Genomic DNA, 27,662 nt, shown 5'->3' with positions numbered 1-27,662 from the left:
CTGTCCAGCCTCTCTGCAGAAGGAACCCTAAAGAAACAGGTCTGTCTGATGCTCCCCAGAGGCAGAAACAGTCTCTCTCTGCCTTGGCTGTCCCCACAGAGAAAGAAACCAGGAGCATCCTCTAAGTGTGTGTGTGTGTGAGAGGATGTGTGTGTGGGCGAGTGTACATGTGTTTCTATGTGTGTGTGTGCGTGTGTGAGGATGCGTGTGTGGGCGAGTGTACATGTGTTTCTATGTGTGTGTGTGCATGTGTGAGGATGTGTGTGTAGGCGAGTGTACATGTGTTTCTGTGTGTGTGTGTGGGGTACAAGTGTGTCTCTGTGTGCATGTGTACATCCATGTGTATGTGCATGTGTGTGTGTGCATCTGTGTGTCTGTGTGTGTGTGTGGGGGGTGCAAGTGTGTGTCTATATGGGCGTGTGTGTCTATGTGCATGTGTGTGTGCATCTGTGTGTCTGTGTGTGTGGGGGGGTGCAAGTGTGTGTCTGTGTGTGCATCTGTGTGTCTATGTGCATGTGTGTGTGCATCTGTGTGTCTGTATGTGTGTGTGGGTTGTGTGTGTCTATATGTGCGTGTGTCTATGTGCATGTGTATGTGCACCTCTGTGTATGTATGTGGGGTGTAAGTGTGTGTCTATATGTGGATGTGTGTTTCTGTATGTGTGTGCTGGATGCATGTGTGTCTATGTGCATGTGTGCATGCATCTGTGTGTCTGTGTGTGCGGGAGTACAGCGTGCATACGTATGTGTGTGTTCTCTCTCTCTTTTATCTCTATCATCTATCTCTGTATATTCCATGTAGATTGATAACATTTTCTGCACATAATACACATATCTATGTTTTACATATACAACAATTTATGTATTTTAGACGTGTATATATGTTCGGTGGCTGGGGTTTATTCAGCTAGCCAGTGGTTAAAAGCAGAGTTTTTAGAATCATCAAGTTCTAGGTTTCACTCCCCACCTTGTTCCTACCGACCCTACCAGGTGCCCTCCGGCACATGCCTCAGTTTATCCAGCTGTGAACCCTCCATGGCTTAGAGCAGTTTCCAGCCCTAGTGGCTCAGCAAACAGGTGTTGCCGTGTTTCTTCCCAGGGTGTTTCAGCTGCTCCGAGAGGTTCTGGAATATGCTGGAAGCATCTTCAGGGATGCTCTCTTAGGTTTGGTTCTGGTGATCCCACAAAGAATCTCCCAGGGGACCCCTTCCTTTCACCCAATCTGGAGCCAGTATCACTGGAAGGCGGGGAGGACAGAGGGGGAAGGAGAGCTGGGCTGGTGGCCCCAGCGCCATCGCGTCGCTGCGATACTCCTCAACACCAGCTTGCAATGACTGCACCACGGCTGCTAATCAGCATTTCCTTCTAACCAGCATCTCCTTCTAATCAGCATCTCCTTTATCTCACGGACAAACCACAGCTTCTGACGCAGTCCAGGGCGTGTGTTTGACCCTGTGCACGAACAGAAACCCTTTCCCGGATCTCACAGGGTCCCATTACTCCACAGTCAGGGATCCAAAAACACTCAACATGCGGAAAAATATTGTTATATAATATCTACCAGGTACCAGATAATCAGTCCATGAAATTAAAAAACACACATTCTTCTCTAATTCCCACATGGGAGATCACTGAACTGGGTAAAAGCAACAAAACAGGAATTCTATGGGTGGGGTTGAAACAATCCCTTGGAAAAAATGCAAATCTTTCAGACTGATCCACTATCCCTTTATCATCATATACAGCTAGTTTTATCCAGTGGGAGAAAGCAGATAATTTGGGGAAAAAAACCCACAGTAAGAATAAATACATTTTAATCTCATCTTTTATTAATAGTTCCATGACTGTACTCCTCATCCAAAGGATTTGCTTGCATTGCTGCCCACTAACTGCATTTATTTATGTAACAAGCTCTGTTGACGGCCCACTGTATGTCAGGCCTCGGGCAGTTAAAGGTACCCGTGAATCATTCCATGAGGGCCGATGCAAGATGCCCCGAACTTGGACTGTGGGAACAGCAATGTCAGCTAAGGAAGACACGTTTCTGGAGAAAAAGTGGATGATGGCTGGGCGTGGTGGCTCATGCCTGTAATCCCAGCACTTTGGGAGGCTAAGGCGGGTGGATCACCTGAGGTTAGGAGTTCGAGACCAGCCTGGCCAACATGGTAAAACCCGTCTCTACTAAAAATACACAAATTAGCTGGGAATGGTGGCTTGTGCCTGTAATCCCAGCTACTTGGAAGGCCGAGGCAGGCGAATTGCTTGAACCCAGGAGGCAGAGTTTGCAGGGAGCCGAGATCACGCCACTGCACTCCAGCCTGGGTGATGGAGCGAAACTCTGTCTCAGAAACAAAAACAAAAACAAAAACAAACAAACAAAAAGGTGGATGGTGGGTGAAGACAAATGTTTCAAGTCTATGGGAGTTACAATCATGACTTATAATCCTTGATCCTAAAGAATATAAAATCCTATCCGTGGAGAAGACACTTTAGCTAGACCCTGAAATGGGCCTCAACTGCAAAGGACAGAGGCTCCAGGCATGTGCAGGTGTGTGATACCTGCTGCGGGTCACCTGGTAGAAAGGGACAGGCCATCCTTATCCCCCAGAGACGAAGGCCTGGAGTGCAGTCAGGGTGTGCAGAGCAGAACTGGCAGGGGTCAGGCAGAGGTGGCTCCGCTCATGCTTCTCATTTCCAGTTATCAATGGCAGGGTGATGACAGGCAACCATGCAAGGCAACCGCCACTGGCCACTGGCTATCCTCATTCTGGGCCCCTTTCCCTTGGCCCCTAATTAACACAGGAGCTGTGGCCACTGACAGGCTGGGACTCCGAATCCCACCGCCATGGCCTGCAGCAATGCAAAACTATGGCACATTTTTGTAAAAACTAAGAAATTAACATTATCACATTGAACTGCAGACTCCACTGGAATCTCATCGGTTTTTCCACTAGTGTAGTTTTTCTGTCCCAGGACCCGCCCCAGGATACCACACTGCACTTAAAAGGAGCAGGTTTTACCAAAAAGCTTGTTGCTTCAAAAGCCAGCCTCATCCAAGGCAACAGAAGACACTGAGGCAGGGCGCTCAGGAGCCACATGTGCAGGCGGCCTAAGTCCTCCACCAGCCACCTGCCAGCTGCCCGTCCCTGTGGCCCATGGGGTTTCCTAAGCAGGCGGGAAGGGGGCTCCCGTTCTGTGCTGCCCAGAAGGGCACGAAGGTACTGCCTGATGCGTTCCTAAGGGTGAGCGGGTATGAGCAGCACCGGGCTCCTCCACAGTCATGTTTTCTGTCCTTGCAGCAACACTCTAATACAAGCCTGCCCTTCCATCCTGGGCTCAGGAAAACAATGGAGCAGCCATTTCCCACCCCAGTGAGGAAGAGGCCCCATGACAGCTCCACCGGGCCTCCCACGCGGTGCTGAGAAACTCCACAGGGAAACCTCCTCATCTTCATAGACGACTCCAACCACGGTCAGGGGACAAAAATCCCTTTACTCAGGCTTCGCTTGGGTCTACCTCTCCTGTATTTTCCACTCAGCGAAAGGGACTTCTGTTCACTTACTCTATTAGAGAAAAGAATGGGAGCAACATTTTCCTCTTGCTGCCCACATCTGCTCACTCGAGAGTGGCTGTTTTTCAGCCTTCTCCACGCACTTGTCCATCTGACTCATGCACACCAAATGTGACTGGCTGATGACTTCTGGGAGCATTTTAAAATTCTGAAGCAACTGACATTTGCAGAAGAGTTGCAAAGAGAGTACGGAGAGTCCCTGTGTACCCTGCACCCAGACATCATGATGTCATATTGACATTTTATGAAACTATGGCACATTTTTGTAAAAACTAAGAAATTAACACTGGTACAGAAATTAACATTATCACACTGAACTGCAGACTCCACTGGAATCTCACCGGTTTTTCCACTAGTGTAGTTTTTCTGTCCCAGGACCCGCCCCAGGATACCACACTGCACTTAAAAGGAACAGGTTTTACCAAAAAGCTTGTTGCTTCAAAAGCCAGCCTCATCCAAGGCAACAGAAGACATTGAAGCAGAGCACTCAGGAGCCAGCCAGGAGCTCAGGAGACAGGGGAGGGGCTAGAACCCAGCACCTGGGTAGGAGCCTGCTGGGTGGATATGGGCTGTTCGCACTTCCTTTGAAATTCACTCTCTGACCACATCAACAGGACTGGAGACACCCATGAAGTCTCCCTAAAATTAGACACTGCCTTCTTCTTTCATGGGTAACCAAAATAAAAATTACAGTCCTCCAGAGTCACCAATGAACTCAAGAGCAGTGAGTCACCTAGGCCGTCACCTGTCCTGAGAGGGTCTCATTAACTGACGGGGGTGGCCACCAAAGGGAAACATCAAGAGGGGACTATCCAGGAACTCTGTCCTTTCTCTCATCTCAACTGAGACGTGTCACATATTTACTGGATTCCAGAAGCTTCTTGACACCATGAAGATAAAAAGTCCCATGTGGCATATTGATTTCTAAGCGAGGTCCTGGTGCAGGCCGGATAAATTCTATTCTGGAGCGTATCTGGAAGGGCTTTCTATCCCCAGCATCACAGCGGAGACCTCAGCTCACCCTCACAGGTCTTAGCACACCTGCACAGCCCAGCCCTCACCGCTGACTCTCTAACTTACTCATGGGATCTTGATCACCTGAGAGATCCATACCACACAACATTCTCTTCCAGGCTCCAGAGCCAAAGCACGTGAAGTGTCTTGCCCTGAAGTCAGAACCTGGTTAGCAACAGCCTGGATTAGACTTTATGGCCTCTCAAGACTATTGCGTCGTTCCTGGTCCCTGATTCACAAGCTGAATCAGCCAAGGCCGGGGGTTGCAGACGCTGCCTCCCACCTTCAGCAGTGATCACACAAGCAGACACCAGCAGACACAAAGCAAGAGGCCAGTTTCAGAGCTTTCTCTAACCCTCTAATGAAAGACAAACATTCTTCTTCAGATAAAAAGAATGAGACATTCCCAAACCACTTTCCAGGTGGTGATCTCTTCATTACATTATCAACAGTGTTGAAAAGTTAAATCTCCATGGCACTTAGCTTTTCCCTTGAGTTTCTCTATTATTTAAACTACACACTCGTTTTCTTTCCCTCTCCCCAGAAACACAATTAAACACAGTCCTTTGATTTTTATTATTTCAGCAAAATCTTTTTTTCTATTCTAGAACCTTTTCCTTGATCTTCACCTCTCTCTCTGATGGTAAACATAGCCTCCTGGTCGCACAAAGCCTCTCTCCTCTCCCGCGCTTTCCAGTTTGCCCTTCCTACCCACCTCTCGTTCTGGGATGCTGTTGACAAATCTCTGCTATTATTTATCGTGGCCAAGTCCTGCAAGCCACCCCCAGAGGAAGACTAGCCTCCAGAGAGCTGAGATACGCTCGTTTATCCACGAGCAGAGGAGGAATCCGTGCTTTTCTCTTCTCAGAGGGCCATCTTTTGAGCAATAGAGCTTTAGCTCCAGGAAATGTAGGAAAGAACTGTCCTTCCTGATCCTTACAGAAAGCTCTGGGCCTCATGCGGCACTGAACATCTCTTCCCTGTTCCAAAGTCTGCGGAAAGGACTTGCCACCGCAGCTGCTGGCTTGGAGGGCAAGGAAGGTGGTGGCAACCAACAGGAAGGTCAGGCGAATTTCTGGGGGCTGGAGCCCCGAGGACAGCCTGGAAACTAAGCGGCAGGCAGGGGCCCCGCACTGATACCTATGTGAACCCACGTCTTTGTGGCCCCAGGTTGCGGGCAGAGGTCCTCAGGTGACCACCCAGCTGGCTGCATATTTGATCCCTCAGGCTGCTGCCAGCCTCTGGAGATAAGTGACAATGCTCACAGCGGCTACAGTGAGTGCTTTTAAGCCTCCATGAAGGTTAGAACAGGCAGCCGAGGGGATGTCCCTTAAACAGGCCCAGGGGATACCTCCTGGCTCCCGGGCTGTGCCAGCCCCTCAAGGCACTTCACATGCACCCACACACCTCACGGCACTCCCATCTATGAGGTGGGTGGGATGAGTAACACCTCCGTTTTGGGGGAGAGAACTAGGATGCAGAGGCTTGGTGAGTACCCACCCTAGGCGGCAGCCCCTCAGTTGCCCACCAAACTGAGAACTGCACCCCGTCACCTGCCTCAAGTCTGGGATGGGACCCCTGTGTCACACTGCCTTACACGAAGGCACTCTGTGCATCTTGGCACTGCATTCAAACAAGGGCACCTTTAGAAAAGGCACCTTGGACAGCAGGGAGTGTGTCCTGAGGTGCCCACACAAAGCACCTGGGTTCACACTGAGTCCAGAGCCCAGGCTGCCCCGTGGGATTTCAGCTTCCTTTCCTCCCTTTGGGAAAGGTCTTGCTTCTCTCCTTCACTCGGTGCCCCTGATGCTCAGAGTGGGAGAAGCAGAGGAGGAAGGAGGGGGAGAGCCTCCTTCCTAGGAATCAGTGCCGGCTGCACTTAGTCCAAGGTCAAGACCAAGGAGAAAGCACCCACACCCCAGGAGACTCAAAGACTGAAACTCAGGAGTGCCAAACTCCCGGCCACCTTTCAGGCCCTGGGAAGCTCAGTATGGAGGAAGAGGCCTGAGTTCTAACCCGTTTCATTCAGTTACAAAGACAGGAACCTTGGGCAAGGGCTGCAAACCCTTTGTGCCTTTTCTCACCTGTAAAATGGGGGTAATAATAGTTACCTAGCTCATCAGTGTGCTTTCTTGTGAGGATCAGAAGCATTAGTATAGAGTAATTGGCACACAGGAAGTGCCCAATAAGTAATCACCCAGGCTCTTCACTACCCATCCTAGCTCAGCTCTTCTGAAACAAAACTTTTCAAGGACCCGGCGGCAGCCCTTTTTCCTGAACTGACCTACCCAGGAAAGAGTCTTTGCCATAATTAAGAAAAATTCTTAATTGATACAATACAGTCGAAAATTGAAACATTATTTCATGAGAAACAGCCTTTAAAGCCAGTGGTTACCAAATAAGTAAGCAGAAGACCGGCCCCTTGTTGAACATAACAAACTACAAGTCTCTTAACAACACATATTAGTAGGTCCCTAGTAAAATGATTAAAAAGATCTATTTTTATTTGTTGAGTTAGAATCTAAATCCCAGGGAAATGAAGTGAATTGGCAAGTAATCTCAACTGCCTCTCAACCCAGTACTCTAGCTCAGTGGTTCCCAGATTCCGGTATCATGTGGGAAGGCGGAGTCCTGGACTCCACCCCGGAATGTCTGACCAGAAGGTCTGAGATGGGGACCTGACTTCTGAACAAGCCTTTCCAGGTGATTTACGTCTGGGGCTCTAAGGCGCCTGCACTTTGAGAAGCTCTGCTGGGCAATCAATGTTCTTGGTCCTATCCCAAGATCAAAGAGTCAAAGAGACTGAGGGTGAGCCTGCAGCATTGATGAGGTTTTGGGGAGGCACAGAGGTGTCCTACCTGCCTTAGGGTACTTGGCCTCTGTAAGAAGCCGTACTTCTTCAGAGTATGGAAACTGAGGCTCTGGATTTAAGAAATTAGGGCAGAGCTATGTTTAGTACCTAGGGTTTTTTCTTGTTGTTATTTCTTTTTTTTTGTTTTGTTTTGTTCTGTTTTTAGACAGAGTCTTGCTCCGTCTCCCAGACTGGAGTGCAGTGGGGCTACTTCGACTCCCTGTAACCTCCGTCTCCTGGGTTCAAGGAATTCTTGTGCCTCAGCCTCCTGAGTAGCTGGAATTACAGGCACGCACCACCATGCCTGGCTAATTTTTTGTATTTTAGTAGATAAAGGGTTTTACCGTGTTTCCTCCAGGATGGTCTCGAACTCCTGAGCTCAGGCAATCCGCAGGCCTCAGCCTCCCAAAGTGCTAAGATTATAGGTGCGAGCCGCCGCGCCCAGGCTAATACCTAGGTTTTTTGAAGACCTAGGTGGTCGGTGGTCTTTCCACCAATTTTAGGATGAGTTCACAAAAGAATTCCTGGGACTCCCACCATCCTTAGGCACGAACATATGGAAATTATAAAAGCGGCTCTAGCGGACAAAGGGATGCGGGTGTCAGTACAACCAAAGCACACACAGCCCGATTTGGTATTTTCTATGGATCGCCCCCTTCTTTGAGAGTGTGTGCGTGCGCGTGCATGCACTGCTTCTGGTTCATAAATCTGAGACAAATCTTACACGCAGCACAGACATGTGCATTAGAATTCACAGGGTCACTGGGCTACTTCAAATATCTAGGTTCTGATCTTAAGTCGGGGCTGGGACGGAGAGACACAACTGAACTGGAAGAAAACTTTGGCCTGGAGTGCTCTGGTCAAAGTCTCCGAGTCCTCCTCTTACTTCCCAACCTGGGCTTTGAACCGGAGCCAACAGCAGCGGAAAAGTAAAGTTAGCAGCTCTTTCCCGAGTGGGAGTAGCTCCTCATCACTCACTGCCCTTAAAATCCTGGTTTGTTTTCCATTGGGGCAGAACGATGTAAAAACAACAGAATTCAAATGAAATCACGAACACCTTTCCCCTTAGTACCTGCGTGCTGCTCTGGCACGGTGCGCGCTGAGGAGGGGAGGGGCCGCTCCCAGGAGGAATCTACCTGGGCCCTGGCAGCCACAGGCAGAGCTACTCCATAGGCCACAGTAAGGCGAGGAGGGGCAGCGGACATCTCCGAAAGCTCCCTACACTTTCAGATCCTGTCTAAACATTCGAGTACTGCACTAAATTCACCCAGCAAACCTGTTCATTTAAGCCATGGTTACATAAAGCTCGGTAAAAGTGGCTCCTATTCTTTAAACGAAACGCATAAAATGTACAAAGCCTCTCGCAGTGCAGTGGCCAGCTGCACCCACGGTATCGGCAGGGCTGTGCATGGCCGGCGTGGAGGGGCAGGCTCCGCGAACAGGGGCCCAGAGTGGCGCCCGGAGCAGATCTTCCAGGGCCGGAACAGGACTTGGGAGAAAACGCGGTTTTTCTGCCATTGTTCCCTCGCAATGGTTCTATTCAAACAACACTAAGGTTGTCTTGTTCGCCTCCTCGCCCCGCCCCTTTACCCAGAGACTCCCATTTAAAAACACAAAAAACCCTCAGCCCGTGACAGAGCCTCCCCACCAGCTCCCGAGTTCCAGGAAAACATTTTTCGCCCGAAGCCTGGCGTCTCACTGCCAAGTGACTGACATTCTTTCCTGGCCTCTACGGCTGCGGCTTTTCCCAAAGCAACGAAAACGGTGCCTCAGGCTACATTTTAAGTTCTCAGCTCCCCTGAAAGGGCCGATGCCTGCAAAGCACAGGATTGACGCGGGGAACCCACGGGAAGGAAAGGTGGAAAGCACGAGGAGGGAAGAGCAAGCTTTCTCAGAACCTGGGTGGGCAGGCTGGCGAACACCCACACTCACACACACACTCGGGAGCGCACGGACGAGCTGCCTTCTCCACGGCCACTCAAACGTCCCAACCATTCTCGGGCGCGCAAGTCCAAGCGCGTGGAGCGGGAGCCAGGACTTACCGCCAAGACGCCCTGGGCAAGGAACCCCACGGTCACTGTCCCCAGCAGCAGCCACCTGCACGAGAAAGGGAGAAAGAGGCACGTGAGCGTGCGGGCCCGGCTTGTCCGTCCCCGAGAGTTACAGGGAAGGTCCATGCGCGGGGGACCCACGGGGACCAGGCAGAAAGTCGCTTACCGCCGTAGGGCAGGGCCGGCCACCGCGCGCTGGTCTCTCCCCATGCTGGCGGTTTGTCCACTCTGGGCCCGGGTCAGTCCCTCTTAGCCTAGAGGCGAGAAACAAAGCGAGTTTAGCGCAGGACGAGGGACGCAACCCATCCTCACCGCTGGTATCCGTCCGCGAGACGCGGAGACTGCGCGGTGCGCCCCCCGCATGCAGGCGTGACCAGAGGGCCGTTCCCCCCACGACCCGGAAAGAAGGAGAGCCTCCCGTTAGGCCCCGGTGGGTGCTGCTTGGCCGAGGAGCTCGGTCTCCGCTCCCCCACCCTCCCCCGTTCTACTCCCAAGCACGAGAGCGTGCAGCCCTAGCCTGCACAGGGCGCTCCAAGCCGGTGCTCTCGGGCTAGGGTCTGGGCGCCGCTCGGGGGTCGCTCTCACCTCGGGGTCGGCTTCAGGGGCAGCTGCCCGCGCGCATTGGCCCTTCCAGAAGCACCCGCCGGCGGCACACCGGCAGGGCGGCCGGCCTTGCTGGACTCCCTGGGCGGCGGCCCCGGGGCCTCAGGCGGCCCCTCTCGGTCCTCGGCCTGGATCCGCGAGCGCGCGGGTTGGGACGCGGGAGCCTCTGAGTGCGGAGCGCGGAGCCCTGGTGTCCCGGCGCACAGCGGCCACACTCCCGAGCCGCGCGCTCCCGCCGCCTCTTACCCGCGCCGCAGGGTCCTCCCCTTTGAGGCGCCGCCCGCGCACCGCCGGGGGGAGGGGGCAGCGCCAACAAATTGGGGAGCTCGGCCCGCCGCGCTCAGGTCTCCGCTTGGAGCCGCCGCACCCGGGACGGTGCGCAGCGCTGGAAGTCCGGCCTTCCGAGAGCTAGCTGCCCGCCGCGGCCCCCGCACGCCCGGCAGCCGTCCCCCGCCGTCCCCCGCCGCCTCGGGCGCGCCACCATGGGGCCCCGGCTCAGCGTCTGGCTGCTGCTGCTGCCCGCCGCCCTTCTGCTCCACGAGGAGCACAGCCGGGCCGCTGCGAAGGTGAGTCCCCGGCCAGCTCCGCTCCCCGCGTCCCGCCCCGAGCCTGGGCGCCCCGAGAGGCCCCTTTGTCCGCGCCAGGAGCCGTCCGCCTGCCCCTCGGCGGTCGCGCGTGGCACGACCAGGTGCATTCTCTGGGCCGGTGCTCTCTGGGGGTCCCTGTAGGCTACGATCGCGCATTGGGGGACCGAGCCTCCTTTGTTATGGTATGGGTACTGGAGAGTTAGGGAACTCCTCCGGGGAAAGGAGGAGAAACAGCCCGCGCTGTGGCGGGGAGAGGGTGCCGGGGAGCCGGCGGGATTTGAACCCGCGTCGCGGTGATGCTCGGCGACTGGGCGCCTTCACCCGTCCCGGGTGCGCGAGGGAGTTGGGGGCGGGAGGGGCGGGAGCGCCCACCTCGTGCTGCTCAGAGACCCACATTGGGAGCTCCAAGCTCCTAGCGCCTGGGAGCAGCTTTGGGTGTATTTCTCCTTGTCTGGAGACCCTGGTGGCTGAGGCTGAAAAGCTCTGGGCCCTTTGCCTGGAAACAGCTGTATCTGAGCTTTCCCACGACTGCTGCCTAAGGCGCGCTCCAAGGCAGAAGTAGGGCTCTTCTGGACGCCCCGCTTGAAGAAGCCACCATCCTCAACTCGTTGCCTTCTATTAATACATTTTTTAAAAAATTATAGCCACATTCATATTTGAGCATGAAACCAAAGTGAAACTCCGTGTCATTGTTCCATGCACAAATTGTTTTTCTAGTTTTCATTTCCTCTGGTTATGTGCTTGCCCAGAAAGGATCTGGGAGATCGGTTTGCAGGAGTCGAGGCTTCCAGCCGTGGACAAGCCTGGACTGACTGTTGTTTCCTTTTTTCCTTCCCCTCCGAGAGAGTAAAGACTTCAGCTGTTGCTCAGTGTCACAGCCATGCAGTCCCACAGCCCGGAAGGTGTGGCTTCTGAACACATTTTGCAGTTTCTCCCTCAAATGCTTAAAAATGATTTTTGCTACTTACCAGATTTTCCATACTTATTATTTTACTGTTCTTAATCTTGTTCTTTGTTTTCCTTTTTAAAAAATTTTTTTCTTCTCTCCTGCAAGAATGATATTCACTAAATTCACCTAACTGTATAGAAATTGTTAACTGTTACATGCCAGAGAGAACTACACACACATCTCCTAATTGAGAGCTTGTCTCCCTGGAGGCAGCTTCTCCATTGGGGGCTTTTACATTACATCAGCAATTAACTTGAGATTGTTCCTCCCAGCCCAGTCTCCCCAAATTTCATAGTCGGTTATTTAAACACACTTTGGTAGAGATGACAAAACTTTCCAGAGAGCAGGCTTGAGAGCACTTTATTTTGGTCTAGAAATATTGACCAAAAGATTGAACGCTTCCAAGGTTCGAGATGGTGAAGCCTGATGATGGTAAGGTAAATCAGAGAAAGTTCCTCACTGGGAAATAGGAGCCGTTTGCATTTCGATTTTCTGATGGATAATGTTAGCAAAGCAAAGCTAACTGTAAGAGCTGACTTTCCAAACATTCAGGACTGTAGAAAGAAAGAACCACTCAGTTACGCAAATCCTGTTCTCACCCGGGAAATCAAATGCGTTAATGTTGAGTTGGAGATAATTTTAATTCCCTTTAATCATTTCCTAAAGCTCAATTACATTCCCGGCCACTGGCTTTGCTGTGTCCCTTGAGGTGCCATGGACTGTTTTTAAGAGATGCAGCATGTGGGCAGTTCTGATCACAGCTGACCTCACAGATATTATTGTTACTCTGTATTTTCCCTGGTTTAATTAGAGAAAAGTGCTTAATGTGCAGATGACGTATGGGTATACAAGAAAATCACTTAAAAACTGAATCTGCCTAATTTTAAAATTTGTCTCACTTTTCATGCCATCAAGAACATTTTGGCTTACCTCCTTCCAAAATCAGCTGTTAGATATACCATAACACTGAAATAGCTTCAACACTGATCCAAGCAAAACATAATTTAAAAGTACATTTTGAATGATAAGATGCTGAGGATTTGATCAGATCCTAATTCAGAAGCCAGTGGAAGTGACTGTTGGCTTACCTCTCCTTTGCACTGTCTGAATCGCACTTCACCTGCATTTGTACATCCAGACATCACCTGCTGTGTGCCAGGCATGAATTGCACTTACTGTTTTTTCTTCATGAAAGGCTGTTTAATTTTATATTTGCTGTATCTGCTATGGTCATATTGTTTATGTACTCATGGGTGGATTTTCTAAACCATTGATTTCATCCCATGCTGAACCTACCACTCTACTCCCCGCTCCTCCCTTCCTCCACTTTTCTTTAGCAAGAAAGGAGGAATAGCTTGCAGGCTCCAGACAAACACGTGCCAGTAGTGTTCTGATGGCGAGCACCCTCTGCTCTTAGTCACACAGTTGCACTGGGTGGAATGAACCCTTCCTTCAGCAGCCTTCACACTCCCCTCTAGCTGGTTCTGTGTGATGCTTCTTAACAGATTATTTCTCAGGATTAGAAATGTGAACTTTCCCCTCAGTGTGGTGATGCTTGTCCAGCAATATTGTCATCTCCTGACCATTAGTCACCACCTCTGGGACTGAATGACCTAGAGTTCAAACTAAGTGAGATTTCATTTCCATATAAGTATGGACCATGTTCTACTGGAAATGTAGTTTAGATGAGAAGGCTGTTTTCTGAATCAGTCCCAACAAGAGCAGCATTGCCCAGGATCTCAGGAGTGATACCGGTGAAGCTATTCCTTACGTCTGCAAGCTGTTTATTAATAGATGGAATTGGACTAGGGTGAAGGGACATAACTTTAAGACCAACCAGAAGACACAGTGTTCATGTGCTCTGACTAGATTCACGGAATTACCAGTGCTATGCATTATTAATAGTTACAGGTACACAGAATGAGTGTGCTTTAGGCACCAGAGGATCTTACATTTATACCTGCTTTAAAAAGCAGAGGATTTGGAGGTACTCATTGAACTCTATACCTCAGTTTCCCTGACAGATCTGTTCCGTCCTCACACGGACCCGTTTGTGCCTTCCTTCATTCCACACGTGCATCTGGAACACCTCCTTCCTGCCATGACCTTGCCAGGTGCTGGCCATGCGGCAGGGACTCACCCCCACTCTCTGTCCGCAGGAAGGTCTAGTGAGAAATACTGGAAAAGAAACAGACAAGTCTAACTCAGGCTGGTAAATGTCACAATCAAGGGAATCGAAGGGCTATAGGAACACCGAATGCAGCTTTGAGGAACTCAGAGGAAACTTCTGGGAGGACCTTCTGCCTCTGAGATATGAGAGAGAAATAGGAACTATACACCAGCATGTCATTTCCATGTGCGCTGTGATGGTGTACCGTCCACAGAAGGCATGGCCATTCTGCCTGTCCACTCTCAAGTCTAAGGGTCTTTGCACTGAAAGATGACCTTCAAGTTTGCTCCTTTGAGATGCCAAGATGTCATTGTTTCTCTGGTTAACAATCTTGGTGGCTGAACTTTGCTCTCAGAGGGGTGGAAAGAATTGGAAGGGTAGGGTTTAGGAGACCAGTGATAAAAAAGAGCTCCCAGCTCCAACTGAGGCCCCAGTATGTGGTCCTGTCCCTTTTCTCGGAGGTGACAGGTAGGCAGGCAGGGGATGTTTGGAAAGTTGCGGCATGGATGACTGATTCTAGTCAGGAGTGCCTTTAGGAACTGACCCAGAAAACCTACCCGTACTTGAGCCAGGCCATGAGGGAATTCACAGAACCCTACATTATTCATTAACAAGACTGTTGGCAAATTGCTGAGAACTGGCAAGGATAGTCATAACAAGTTCAGTTATTTAGTTAAGAGCTGGTGAAGGTTTTGCAGACAAATGGAACCCACCAGTGATGATCTAAGACAAAACTTTGTAGACAGTGGAAGAACATCAAGAAGTGAATAAACGACAACAGCCGTTTTGATGAATTCTATGATATTTGTTATAATAATTGTTCCCCAAATTGAAGAAGGATTAACCTCATTAAAATGTCTCACAAGGAGGTTTGGTATTTTGAGTTCTTGAGCTAGAGTCAGCTCAAGCAACAATAGAATACCTAAAATAATGTTAGAGCATTGTTCTTCCTGCTATTATTAAACAACCACGAAAAAATGTCAACTATAGAACAATACAAAAGACATATTCCTACCATTCTTATGCATACAATGAAAAGGGATATAAACCAGAACATGTTTTAATGGTGAGTTTCTTCTGAGGCTTTTGACACTGTAGGAATGACTTTGGGGTGAAGACTTTGATAGTATGGTACACAGTGAGCTGGTTCCAGCCTCGTTTCCCTCCATTGTTCTCCTCGTCCTAACTCTGGGACGTGGGTCCCTCCTAGCGATCTTTCCGTGTCTCTGCTTCTGTCTTCTTCCTCTTCCCATGCCCCTCAGTGTGGGTGAGCCGCAGGGGCAGCCCTGCATGCTTCTCTTTGTTCTTTGCACTCTCTAACTTCCACCGGGGATCTGCTCCATGATGCACCTTTACTCCCTGAAGGGGACTCCAGACCTCTTTCTTGAACTCCAGTTCAATGTCTTCACATTTCCATGCGACACCTCCCCTTGGCTGTCTTGCTTTGATCTCAAACCGAGCAAATATGTTCGGGACTGAACTCTTCTTTTACCCAGACTGACCACCCTTCCCAACTCTGCCATTTTGGTCCTGGTGTGCCCCCTGATGTTTCTGGATACAGAGCCCAGAGACTATGAGGCTTTAGCCTTTCCTCTTTATCCTCCGTGTCTGCTCAGTCACAGAGTCTCCCACTTCTTCTTTCTGGATGCTTCCCAGAGGCACCCGTAGCTTTCCCTTCCCATGGCTGGGACTCCCTTCCCATGGCTGGGACTCCTTTCCAGCTCTCTTTGCCTTGTGCCAGGATCACCACCGAACCCCGGTGGCCCTGCCCCTCCTCCCAGCTCTCCTGCTCTCCAGCCCATCCCTCAGGGTGTGAGAGGCTAATTGCCTTCAATTCCCTCAGTTATGGCCATAGACTTGCTGGTTCAGTATCTGCCGATGGCCACCTACTGTCTCACTGGGGCTCCACCTCTTTTGGGCTTGGCTGTGCATTCCCTTTGTGGTACGGATCTGCAAATTTTTCTGGCCTCATTCCTTGCTACTCCTCGACATACGGCTTTGGTTACTGTAAGGAAGGACTCATCTCTGCGTTCCACAGAAGCTGTTTCATCTTCTCCTGCTCCCCGGCCTGCAGTGTCCTCTTGTCTTCCCTCGGCTTGCATGCATTCCACTGAAGCTCCTAAAACAGTTCTCAGCCTGCCTCTTTTCCATGCAGTCCCCTCTCGAGTCAGACAGTGGTAATGTGAAATATTGTTGACTATCTGGATTTTAAAAAATCCGGCCTAAATTGCAGTTCTTGCTCTGCCATTCAGTAGCAGTGTAATCTCTTTGAGCTTGGAGTCTCTAATACATACAGTGAGGGTAATCGCCATGTCTAGGGAGAGCATGCACACATGAAGTAAGAACTCGAGAAATGCTGGTTGTGGTTGCTGCCACATGGCTTGGAGTTACATTGTCATTTGTGTCTTGGTTCCAACACTTGCCAGGACATAATCTTCTTTTTAAAGCACCCCACCATGTTTGGGAGAGTGCCCAACACAGAGGAGGAAATCGGGAATTAATTACTTGTGATTGGTTCAATTTTCTAGCTGCCATTCTCTTGGGAGTCCCCCCTCCAACCCCCGGAGTGTCCTAGAGGGAGTGCCTGCTGGCTTACACTATCCACCTCTGTGGTATTATTAGTGAACACAAAGATGAATCTGGGCAAACTAGGGTGTTTCCCCTTAATTTGGAATTTGGAGTAGATATTCCACCACAGACTAAACATGACTTGGAAATATGTACACTGCTGAACACTTTATGTAAATAGTTTATTCCGTGGTTTAGTAATATTCTCTGTGGAAGCTTTGCTGGATTTGGTTTTTAATCTGCATACTATAAAAACATTTTATTTTTTCTGAGTTTTAAAGCTCACGTTATCTTTAAGGTACAAGACAAATGCCAAGTGTCCAAATCGGATATTAAAGCAATCTTTTCCAGGCCGCTTGGGCTTTTGTGTATCTGTTGTTGTACCTCTTACCTGATAAAGGAGGGCTATTCAACCTCCTCATCTTCCGTTGCCCTTGGAATCAGCACATTGTTCATTTGTAAAATTATCATTGTTTAGTAATACATGTACATACATATCTTAGTGTACCATGGCCACTTATTTTAGCAAGGACCACAGCTAGAGATACTGGCTGTGAGCTGGAAGCATCCAGTTTGATGTCAGTTGCTCTATTTTCATTTCACTAAATACACCAACAATTGGGGAAGCCATTTGTATATTCACTCATAGAGAGTGCAGCTAACTTAAATAAACATTGCCCAATTCAGCAGAAGATCTGGAGGCACAGTATTCCTGTATTGGACACAATTAAAATTGTTTAAAGATTTTATTAAGTTTCTGCTTTAGAAAACAAGGATATTCCTTTGTGAAGAACAAAACCCAGTGTGTTCTAACTGTAATTCAATGTTTTGAAAGCTATTTCCACAAACTTTTCCCAGCAGCCACACTCATCCCCAGAGATGATCCACATTCAGAAAAAAATGACAGATGATGCACATTCAGAGGAGAATACCATGTATCCTCATTGCAGACAGATAAACCTCACCTAACACTCACATTCAGCACATGGGGCGTTTTTGAAGGTACTAGGTCGATATTTGTTTCTGTTTCAGCGTTGTACAGATAAACCCAATGATGACCATTTTGGTATTTTCCCTTCATATTTGTTGAATAAATAATATTAATATCTGATCTAATTGGTGGAAGATTTGGTTTTTACATCTCTAATAATTATTTATATATATTACTATGTAATATAAGATAATCAAAATTTATTTTAAAATCCACAGTTCCCCTTGTATGCAAGTGATGCTTTATTTCTGAGCACAGGAGCATTTATTTTCACATCATCCAAGAGCAGCAGCTTTGAAATGTCATTTTAAAATATAAACAACTCTCTTTTATCATTAGCTTGAATTTTTGAGTTGCATTTTAGAATTTTTTAAAGAATGCAATGCCATTTTAGTGTTACAGAATTAATACGGAGTTGTGTGTGACATACTTGCTGCCACCAGACTAAGGACCCTACGATTAGTCTGGCAAAAGAAAAGTCTGTTTCTCAAAGAAGCTGGCATTAACAGGTCAGATGTGGACACAACTTTTTGGAAAGGCGATGGCAGTGCGTCAACTGCATCCAGAGAGGAGACGGTCCAGGGACACGCTGGTTGTGCACCAGTCACAGGCCCTGCAGGGAAATGTGTGGGCCCTGGTCTTCCTCATCTGTATGATGGGGATGAGGGCAGTTGCTTTCCTTAGGGAGCAAATGTAAGGATTAAGTGAGTTAATGTCTGTCAAGCAGTTATACCCAGCTTGCTTTGTGCCACGTACTACTCTTAAATTAAAGACAAATTCAGAAGCATAAACAGCAAAGTAATGACATCGAGACCGCTTGGGGCTGGAAAGGCCCACACAAGGATCTCCTTCACCAGCCGTTGTCCAACGTGAGCTCACATCAGCATCAGCTGGAGGGCTCCATGAAACAGCCCCAGAGCTTCTGTTTTTGGAGGTGTGGGGTATGCCGAGAATCTGCATTCCTAGCAGGTGAGGCTGCGGCTACTGATAGCCCGACTTCTTTCACTGCGGCGGCAGCGGCTTGTGCAACGTTAGGTGCAGGCCTGCACCTGTTAGTTTGCACTCACTTTGAGGCTGAACCCCTGCGTGTAACATGGCCCTCCCAGTTCTCTCTTTGTCCTTTTTTTCCATTGGTTTCTGCTGCTGCCGGCAATCCCGGTTCCAGCTGTGTGGTGCAGTTTGGAAGGTCAGATGGGCGGGGGAAGAAGGTTGAAGTGGAGGCTCCTGAGTGAATCTGGAGAGGGCAGCGGTGCCTGGAGCAGACTCTGCCCTCCGTGGCCTTCTCCCCTCTTCGGGAGCCTGGCATGGGTTTCTCAGAACTGATCTGCTTTCAGTCTGAGTTTTGCCATCCTCTGTGGTGAGCCTGTGAGCTCGCACACCTGCTCAGGATGCGCTCAGCGCCCTAGCTCAGAGGCCAACCCAGGGCAGAACCAGTCAGTGGGCCCTGGGACGCAGGACCCTGAGCATGGGTCCTCTACCTCCTTCCCACCTCTACCTCCTTCCCACCTCCTCCAGGCCTGGTGAGGAATCTTACGACTACCAAATCCGGTTTCTGGAGATTAAAGATCCTTCAGGGTTAGTGGTTTAAAATAACTGCTAAATTTTAGTCCAGAAATGGCCTAAACAATGAAGATAAACTTACCAAAGCAGGAAAATGGGTCAGTGATGGGGGGAAAATACCATCCACGGAATGGTTCGTTAAGCCTCAGCATCTGATTTATTTCGGGTACATACACAAACCCGGTCCAGAATCAATAATATTCTCTGGAAAAGGGGATGACACAGTTTTTATTATGTAGGATATGTAGTGGGCTATCTTCTTGAAGTATTTCTCATCCCTAGCTTATCTCTAACAAACATGTTTTTCATGTAAACATTATGCTAATGCCAGATGCTTTTTATCAATTGTTAAAGCGAGTCTAGTCTGACTAAATAGCCATTGGGCGCCTCCATAATAATTAGATTTTGTTTTCCCAAATACTTGAAAATAATAAGATTGTTATTTCTTCTGGAATTTAGGCTTTCAAAACTTTAAAAAAAATTTTATAATTCATACTTCTTCATTATTTCATGTTGATCATATTTTCTTTTTTCATGGAGGTTATCAAGTAATATATTACGATATATGGATTTTTTTTTCTCTTGACTAGATCATTTATTTAAAACATAAATAACTTTGGGTATTGTCCTAGGCCAGAAGCCAGTTTGTAACCAAAAGCCCATTTCTTTCTTTTCTTTTCATTTTTTTTCCACATCAATGAACGTAAAACGATTAAGAGTAAGAATTCAGATGAAAACAAAGTGGAAAGTCATAGTTTGAGAGCTCAGTATCTCGTTTCTGGCATTTAAAATTTGTTCAATAAATGTGTGTTCAGTGCTTACTCTGGATTAGGAAATATGCAGGTGGTTAGGATTGCTCTTCCACTTTGCGGTTGGGCATGTGCCCGAATTAAAGTGAGTAATTTTGGTAATGGTGTGATAGATGTTACGTTGAAAATTTAGCGCTTGCACAGTTCTCTTCTGGCTCCAGATCTTTTCATTTAGGTTCTGAGACTCTGCAAAGGGCATCATATGGTTTTGGACTCTGGATTCAGATGAGATGGATTTGAATTTTTGATGACCGTTTTAATGATGGATTTTAATAACAAAATTAATAAAAATAAATTTATTTGCCCAAAGAGCAACTAGCTGTTTGACCTTGGGCAACCTTCTTAACTTCTCTGTGCCTCAGTTTCCCCATTATCCATGAGGGATGATAATGTGTTCGTTTATTGTGTTGTGAAGGTGGAAGACAGGTGATACTGGTTAATGAGTGACAGCCATAAACATTTCATACTGTGAAGTAGATCTTTGGTCTTCCTCTTGTTTTTTGGCATACAACTCCTAAAATTTTTGGAATCTCTGAAGTGATAAGTGTCTTTGTATGTTAATGAATTGACTGGTGGCTGCCCCACCCACCCCCCACCACAGCTTCAGAGGTGGGCTGGTCCCTGGGAAAGACCAAGGCAGGCTAAAGGATGGATTCAGCCCCACTCACCACCTCTGGGGAGAGGGACGGGGTAGGAGGTTGAGTTAATTACCAGTAGCCAATGATTTAATCAATCATGTCCCTGTAAGGAGGCTTCCACGAAAGCCCAAAAAGACTGGGCTTGGGGAGCTTCCCGCAGCTGAAGATGTGGAGCTGTTCCTAGAGGGTGGCGTGCCCTGGTAGGGCTGGAAGCTCCGCCCCTTCCCCTACACCTTGCGCTGTGCCTCTCTTCCATGCTCTGGCTATTCATCTGTGTCCTTTGTAATACAGTAGCCTTTATAATAAATCAGTGAACATAAGGGTTTCCCTGAGTTCTGTGAGCCTTCCTAGCAGATTAATCAAACCCCAGGCGGGGTTCATGGAAATTCCAATTTATAACCGATGGACGGAAGAATAGGTGACAATTTATTCCTGGCAATGGGGTCTGAAGTGGGGCAATCTTGTGGGACTGAGCCTTCATCTGTGGGCGCTGATACTGTCTTCAGATAGATGGAATCAGAATTGAGTGGAATTAAAGGAAGCCCAGCTGGTCTCCCCTGAAGAACTGATTGCTTACTTGGTATGTGGGGAAACCTCCCACACAGCTGGTGTCAGAAGCTTGTGAGTGCAGAGGAAAAACTGTTGTGCCTCTCTGTGTCTTCAGATGAGCGTTCAAAAAATGTTAGCTTTTACTACTGGTTGCATGATTATGCTATTGATATTCATATGTACTTAAAACTATGAAGACTGAAAAACATCTTTCTTTTACTATGACTTTATTTCTTAAAATGAGATCAACTTCTTGGATAATTTACAAAATATTGGGATTATAATGATATTAAAACAATTAAATACATCTTGAGTGTGTAATTTTTGAGGGCACAATTCTATTCCTAACGTATTCCAAGATGGAGCCCTAGGCTTCGAGAAGAAAACAGTTTCTGCCTTTTATCGTGCTGAACTAGAAATTATTTAAAAGGATGTCCCTCTTTGCTATTTTAGGGATGGTTCAGCCTCCCAAATTCAGCTTTGTTAAAATAGTTGTAAATGTAAGGAAGACACTGGAGTCCTTTATAGGAAATTGTGTCTACATCGTGTCTCTAAAGTACATTCATGAGACTAACAGACATTGAATTGTTTCAATTTTTGGAAATTTTGAAATATCTCTCCAGTAGGAAATGAGTTTGCAGGGTTCTTCTGTCTTCCCTGGGAATTAAGCAAAGCTGGCCATGGGAAATACCACTTGGATTTAGGATGGATGAAACCATCAGATGTGGAAATACCAGATGTGGGAACGGGAGGGAGGCTGTGGACAGCAAATGTGTTTCTCCAACATGCAAGACTTCCTGGCACTTTGATGAGGATGTTGTGTGTCACAACTGTAATGATGCAAGAATGTTGTCCTTTGCCTTAAAATTGTGTTGCTCTTTGGCCATGTTAGCTGGACCCTGTGTGAAGGGGCAGGAGGCAGGCAGAGAGAAGAGATGCTTTTGTAATCATCAGGGACACACCCCAGACCTCTAGTTCCACAGGACCCAAGTGGTTGTGCCCCCGTCGCTGCACAATGGCAACCCTCAGGGATAGACTGTCACAATGTATGGCAGCCCAAGAAATTCGGGGCTTGTCTCCTCCAGCTCAGCACCTGCTCAAACCTGGAGGAGTTCTGGTCACAATGAGCACTTGAGCCCTTTTTGAGAGTCAAAATTAAAATGTGGTTCTGAGGACCAAGGCTTACAAGGTTTCCTGGGCAAAAAAACCCCTAATTTGTGAGTTAGGGATAAATGAATCAGAAACATGAAAACTGTTGCTGTGAGAATGCTCAGAGGCTTAAACAAGGAAACACAGGTCAAAGTTCTTGGCAAAATATGTTGGCGAATTGTCCTGGACAATTGGCAGTGCATGTCCCACATTATCCTGCAACAGTGACAAGCTGTTAATAAGGGAAAGGGTATAATGTGAAAAGCTCTGATGAACTGTGTTAGGTTACTGAGCCTTTTGGGTGGAAAATAATTGTAGAAATGGTCCTTAATTTGATTCCTTAATTGACAATTGTCTTCTTAAAATGTCAGAGTGAGGAAGATTAGCTGGTGTTTCCAATATGTTCAAGCAGCATGTTCAAACCCTGAGTTCGGGTTGCCGTATCTGAGCCTATCTGCCGTCTCCGAGCAGAGTCAAGTGTCATATCAAGTCAGATGATTGGCAGTAACTCCTAGAAGATAATGTCAAATTTTTAATACAACATTTTCTAGTCCTATATGATGTGCACTTGTGCCATTTCAGAAACTGTAGCATTAACTTGAAAGCTGTAGTTGACAAAGCAGTTAGGTTGAGTTTCTTATTATTCATAGCCTTCTAGGTAGATGCAGCAGCCGCTAGCTCTACAACATTTTACCGACTCTTCCCTGGGTCAGAGTGATGCCACAGGTGCGAGCCCCCAGCTTTGGCAGCCTGCAGACGTCCAGAAACACTTCTCTAGGTGCCACAGTCCTACGCATCTTTGGTCATATTTGCCTAAGCTTTGGGACTTTGCTAATTTGCATGGGAGGGCTAAGCTTCCAGCCCCCAGCGGTGGCACTGGGCAGTGGACTAAGCGTTCCTGCCAGGTGACCTTGAATGGTATCCAGCATTTATCACTAGTTGAAAAAGAGTGACTGCGCTTTTAGGGGGTACTCTGGGTAAGTTGTGTAGGTGGGAATTGAGATTTTAAAAAAATAACAACCAATTTATTTTCCCACAGTTCTAGAATATACTTATGAATTTGAGGCATGATATCTTTGGCTATTAAGTGACATACATTACCTGGCAGTTGCCTTTGCATGCTAGTGAGAACCCTGGACATGTCCTGTTTCTTCTGACCCTTTACGTAGAGATAATTGACTTGATGAACCATTGATCCCATCTGCCTACCTGCCAGTCATCATCCTTTGAGTTCCTGTCCCTCCCTATGTGTTGAGGGAGGGACCTGGTGGGAGATGATTAGATTATGGGGGCAGTTTTCCCCCATGCTGGTCTCATGATAGTGAGTGAGTTCTCATGAGATTTGATGATTTTAAAACTTGTACTTTCTCCTTCGCTCTCTCTCCTGCTACCATGTAAGACATGCCTTGCCTCCCCTTTGCCTTCCACCATGATTGTAAGTTTCCTGAGGTCTACCAGCTGTGCAGAACTGTCAGTTAATTAAATCTCCTTTCTTTATAAATTACCCAGTCTCAAGTAGTATCTTTATAGCAGTGCGAGAATGGACTAATAAAAACACCCATCCCCAGATTAGAAATATATGAAAAGTTGAGAGTCAAGAAACTATAGTCCAGTCTAGACCACAGCATGGCCTCTTTTGGGGGGGGGGGTCCGTGAACCCCTTGAGATCATATGCACATTTTTATGAATCTGTGCACAAGTGCCTTTTTAAGAAGACAATGCCTGGAACTTTTATCACATTCTCAGAGATGTATGCCACAGACTGCTGGTCTAGAGGGACTTGGTAGCAGATTTTTATAGTAAGAACTGTCGAAAATATTTCCCAAGGAAGAAGACCCTGAATTTGGCAGTAGATAAGAATAGAGCTAAATTTGACAATGCTTCCAAAGCTTTGGCTCTCAGCGGCAGGCAGGATGCAGGCACTTCTGAGGGTGGTGGGAAAGTCCGTTGGAAAGACAGTTTTGGCGAATGTTAATCTTATTGTTTGTATAAAATGTTTGGCATGAATCTCTCGAAAGGCATGTGTGCAGACCCCATCTTCTCAGCTGCATTTTGGTTTCTTTCTCCATGCCCCTCCAGGGATGGCACAGTATCTGAGCATCGCCATGTAGAATCTATGCTCAGTAAGTGTCTGCTGATTGACTAATTGGTTGTCAAGGTCATGCTAGAAAATGGAAATTTGAAGGTGAATCTAGATTGATTCATCTGCAGATGGTGGAACCCGGCGATGATGATGACTCTAGGAACCCAGCTCAGATATCTTGAAGAGGCAGACATGAAGTAAATAACCCACTAAAGAAGCTGGGTCTGGTCACAGGAGAGGTGTTTCTGTGAACACTTTTATGAAAAGTTGCTATGGATTTGGGGGCAGTCAGGGCTGTGCACACTTAGTGAAGGCCATTGCATTTTCAGCACTTGCTGTGGGGTGGGTGATAAAGAAACCGATAAGTCTAGTCCCTGCCACATGGTCAGCCTCGCAGGGCCGAGAAGGCGGTGGGAGAGGGCTGACTCATGGTCTGCTTTGCCCAGGCCAGCATGGTCCATGCCGTGATCTGGGTGAAATTACTAATGGTGCTCCCATGCACCCCTAGCACATGCCGACATGATGATGAGTTCTGTGGACAGCCAGCTGTGAGGAGATGGCATGGTTAAAGCTCCCTTGCCATTGCCACCCAGTTGTAGAAGAATATGGGAGATTCGTGGTTGCTGAGAAATGCTGAAGAAATGAAAAGACAAGATCAAGAGTTCGGACAAATTTAGTGCAAAATGTAAAGATGATCAAAGAGACAAGTGGGTGGTTAACGTGATGCCAGGCTACTTGGCATCGGTGCACTTTTTCTAGGCACCAGGTCCTCAACACACCTTAAGGTCAGGAGGGGAAGCCCCAGTGTTCTCGGACAGGTGAGGTGGGAGCTGTGAGTGTCCTGAGGAGAGGGGCGGGCAGGACACTCACGTCTGTGCACGTGCTTCAGGTCGGGACAGCCCCACCCACCCTGTGGGCACCTCTGTGTTGGTCTAAGTGCAAAGAGACCCACTCTTGGGGGATGTGCAATCACCCTTGGCTTCTGCCACTGCATGGTGACCCCCCTGCTGAGTTTCACTGGCCACCCCGGGCAAAGGAGAGTAGCAGACTATCCATCATCACTGGCAGGATAGATCCAAAAGTGACACCATCATTTTAAAAAGTAGGCTGGTCCGAATGCAGTGATATTGAGAGATCATTGATCACAACCAGTTACAGATTTCTTTGTTTCTTCTCCAATCTCCACTTGACTAACGGTGCTCTCATGCACCCAAGCTTCACTTGCTAAGCTTTAAAATGTAAAACAAAATAAAAACTAAAATAAAAGTGGAGTGGAGAGTGGGTCTGGTAGGGGTGTGGACAGGGATGATGAGCTGGAGGTGACTCCAGAGTGAGTGCTCAGAGATTTTGGTCACCTGGGGTGGTTGATGACTGGTTTGGGAGTGAAGCTAGAGTCCAAAGGGAAGGAAGGATTGAGGAAGCCGAAGAAGCCTGTGGAAGGAATGCTATGGGTTTGTAACCTTTTAAGGGAATCTTGAGTGTAGTGTAAGCATGGTGGTCATTAGATGCACTGATTAAGAGGGTAAATCATAAAAGAAATTATGACTTGGACATAAAATTTAAACAGTGCAAGGACATTTTAATGATAAAACAAATGCTACACAGTTTGTGTTCCCTCTGGGGAGTCTGGAAATCAAAACCCCAGAAGCCGCCGGCCGAGCGCTTGTTAGCTTGCAACGTGCTCACGTGTGCCTGTGTAGCTTAGTGTGTTCACACTGGTTGTCTCACCAGGAAAATTAACTTTAAAAGGCCTTCAACTAGGCTTTAATTAAGAGGAAAAGATGGCAAAACCTACATAGCAGCATGTCAAAATTACCCAACATGAACCAGGACTCTTCTGTTTAGAACAACTCCGAGTCACCTTTGGAAGGAGTGACGCCCATGCTAGGGTGCTGTGCCCCTCGGTAGTGTCCTTCCAGCCAACCCTTCCCTTCACGCCCCTTTTCAGAAGCAGACCCTCTCTTATTACTTCCCGGGGCCTTCAAACCCACCTGCTTGTCCTCCATGAGGATGTGGGTGAAGCGCTAACCCTCATTCCCTGTCCTGGATCTGTCCACTGGAGGCAGAACACGTTTTATTGGAAGACTGAGGAAGAAGCAGTGGGTGGTCCCTGCGAGCCGCCTTGAGGAGCAGCCTAGGCTCCTGAGCATCTCATATTCGTTTTCTTCTTGCGTTTTCCATGCAGCAGGAGCCTGAGACGTTGGTATTTAGCCCCGAAGGTGGCTGTGGGTATTCTCTATGCGCTTTTGGACTTTAACCCAACATACAGATAAGTGTAATTTGCAGTGTAACATCTGACGTGTTGAGCTCTTTACATATTCTGTAAAGGATGAATCTGCAATGCCACTGATTTGGAGTATCTCATCCGTTGTCTTGGGTGAGGAAACACTGACAACTGACCAAGAAATCAGTGAACTCAAGGCCTGCAAAGAGCTTCCTGAGAAGGTGGACAGGAAAAGTAACAGGGCAGCCTGGGGCGGTGGGGGGTGGGCGTGGGGGTCAGGGTGGGTGTGCAGGGCTCTGTCCTCTCACAAGAACCAGCTGATTAAGGTGATGAGGAGCCAGAGATGCTGGAGAAGAGGGGAGCTGTTCTTTTGCCTTGGGAAGGGTCTCCTCTTGGTCGGGGCAGTGAATGGCACCCTGGCCTGGATCATGTTAGAGCTGGAACTCATCACTCCAGCCCTCTACCTCCAGGCTTAGGCGCAGGGCCATTCAGACCCTGTTCTTTGAGATCAAGATCCCCTCTTCCATCCAGGAGAACTCAGGAGTCCAGCACTCGCCAAAATGAGGAGATTTGGGATGGAAGCCATTGCTCTCCCTAGATACTCACTGCTCTTAGTCCATTCTGTCCTCTCCCCTCCACTGAAGTGACATGCATATGTATATATATATAATTTTTTCTGAAATGGAGTCTTGCTCTGTAGCCCAGGCTGGAGCGCAGTGGTGTGATCTTAGCTCACTGCAACCTCCACCTCCCGGGTCCCAGTTCAAGCAATTCTCCTGCCTCTGCCTCCTGAGTAGCTGGGATTACAGGCGCATGCCACCACATCCAGCTAATTTTTATATTTTAGTAGAGACAGGGTTTCACCATGTTGACCAAGCTGGTCTGGAATTCCTGACCTCGTGATCCGCCCACCTCAGCCTCCCAATGTGCTGGGATTACAGGCATGAGCCACCGTGCCCAGCCTGACACCCATCATTTATAGGTGGCTCCTGAGGCTTGAGGCATTTCAACAACCTGTCCAGGGTTTTACACAAGGACATGGGAGGAATGAGAATGGAAAACCAGTCTGTTATGCTCAAATTGTCAGGGTTATTCAGTGCTCATTATTTCCTTTCAAATGACATACACATTTTTGTGATTTTTGATTTTTGTCTGTGCAAAGAAAATACATATACTAAATAAAAATAGGTATCGTGAAGTGGGAACAATTCTGCTAGTGGCTCTACCCTGTGGTTAGATAATCCTTAAAATAGACATTTTGGTTGCAAGAGACAAAATTCTGCTGATCTCCTGAAC

General features: G+C 48.0%; 2 protein-coding genes across 2 annotated transcripts in view; one reads left to right on the top strand and one right to left on the bottom strand.

The window, feature by feature from the left end:
- Positions 1 to 10,306, bottom strand: part of COL4A2 (collagen type IV alpha 2 chain) — a 202,120-nt gene extending 191,814 nt beyond the window's left edge. The window contains exons 1-3 of the mRNA XM_005586239.4: positions 10,072 to 10,306; positions 9,653 to 9,740; positions 9,478 to 9,532 (exon numbers count right to left, since the gene is read on the bottom strand). Coding sequence (XP_005586296.3) covers positions 9,478 to 9,532; positions 9,653 to 9,696 — 99 coding nt within the window. The 5' untranslated portion in view covers positions 9,697 to 9,740; positions 10,072 to 10,306. The remainder of the gene's footprint in view (positions 1 to 9,477; positions 9,533 to 9,652; positions 9,741 to 10,071) is intronic.
- A 125-nt stretch (positions 10,307 to 10,431) lies between these two features.
- The window catches only part of COL4A1 (collagen type IV alpha 1 chain), a 152,585-nt gene continuing 135,354 nt past the window's right edge, over positions 10,432 to 27,662 (top strand). The window contains exon 1 of the mRNA XM_045377065.3: positions 10,432 to 10,655. Within this exon, the coding sequence (XP_045233000.2) occupies positions 10,572 to 10,655 (84 nt within the window). The 5' untranslated portion in view covers positions 10,432 to 10,571. The remainder of the gene's footprint in view (positions 10,656 to 27,662) is intronic.

This window comes from Macaca fascicularis, chromosome 17, assembly GCF_037993035.2.
Source record: "Macaca fascicularis isolate 582-1 chromosome 17, T2T-MFA8v1.1".
Classification (NCBI taxonomy): Eukaryota; Metazoa; Chordata; class Mammalia; order Primates; family Cercopithecidae; genus Macaca; species Macaca fascicularis.
Note: the sequence above shows the minus strand (reverse complement) of the source record. Positions and strands in the feature narration are given on the sequence as shown.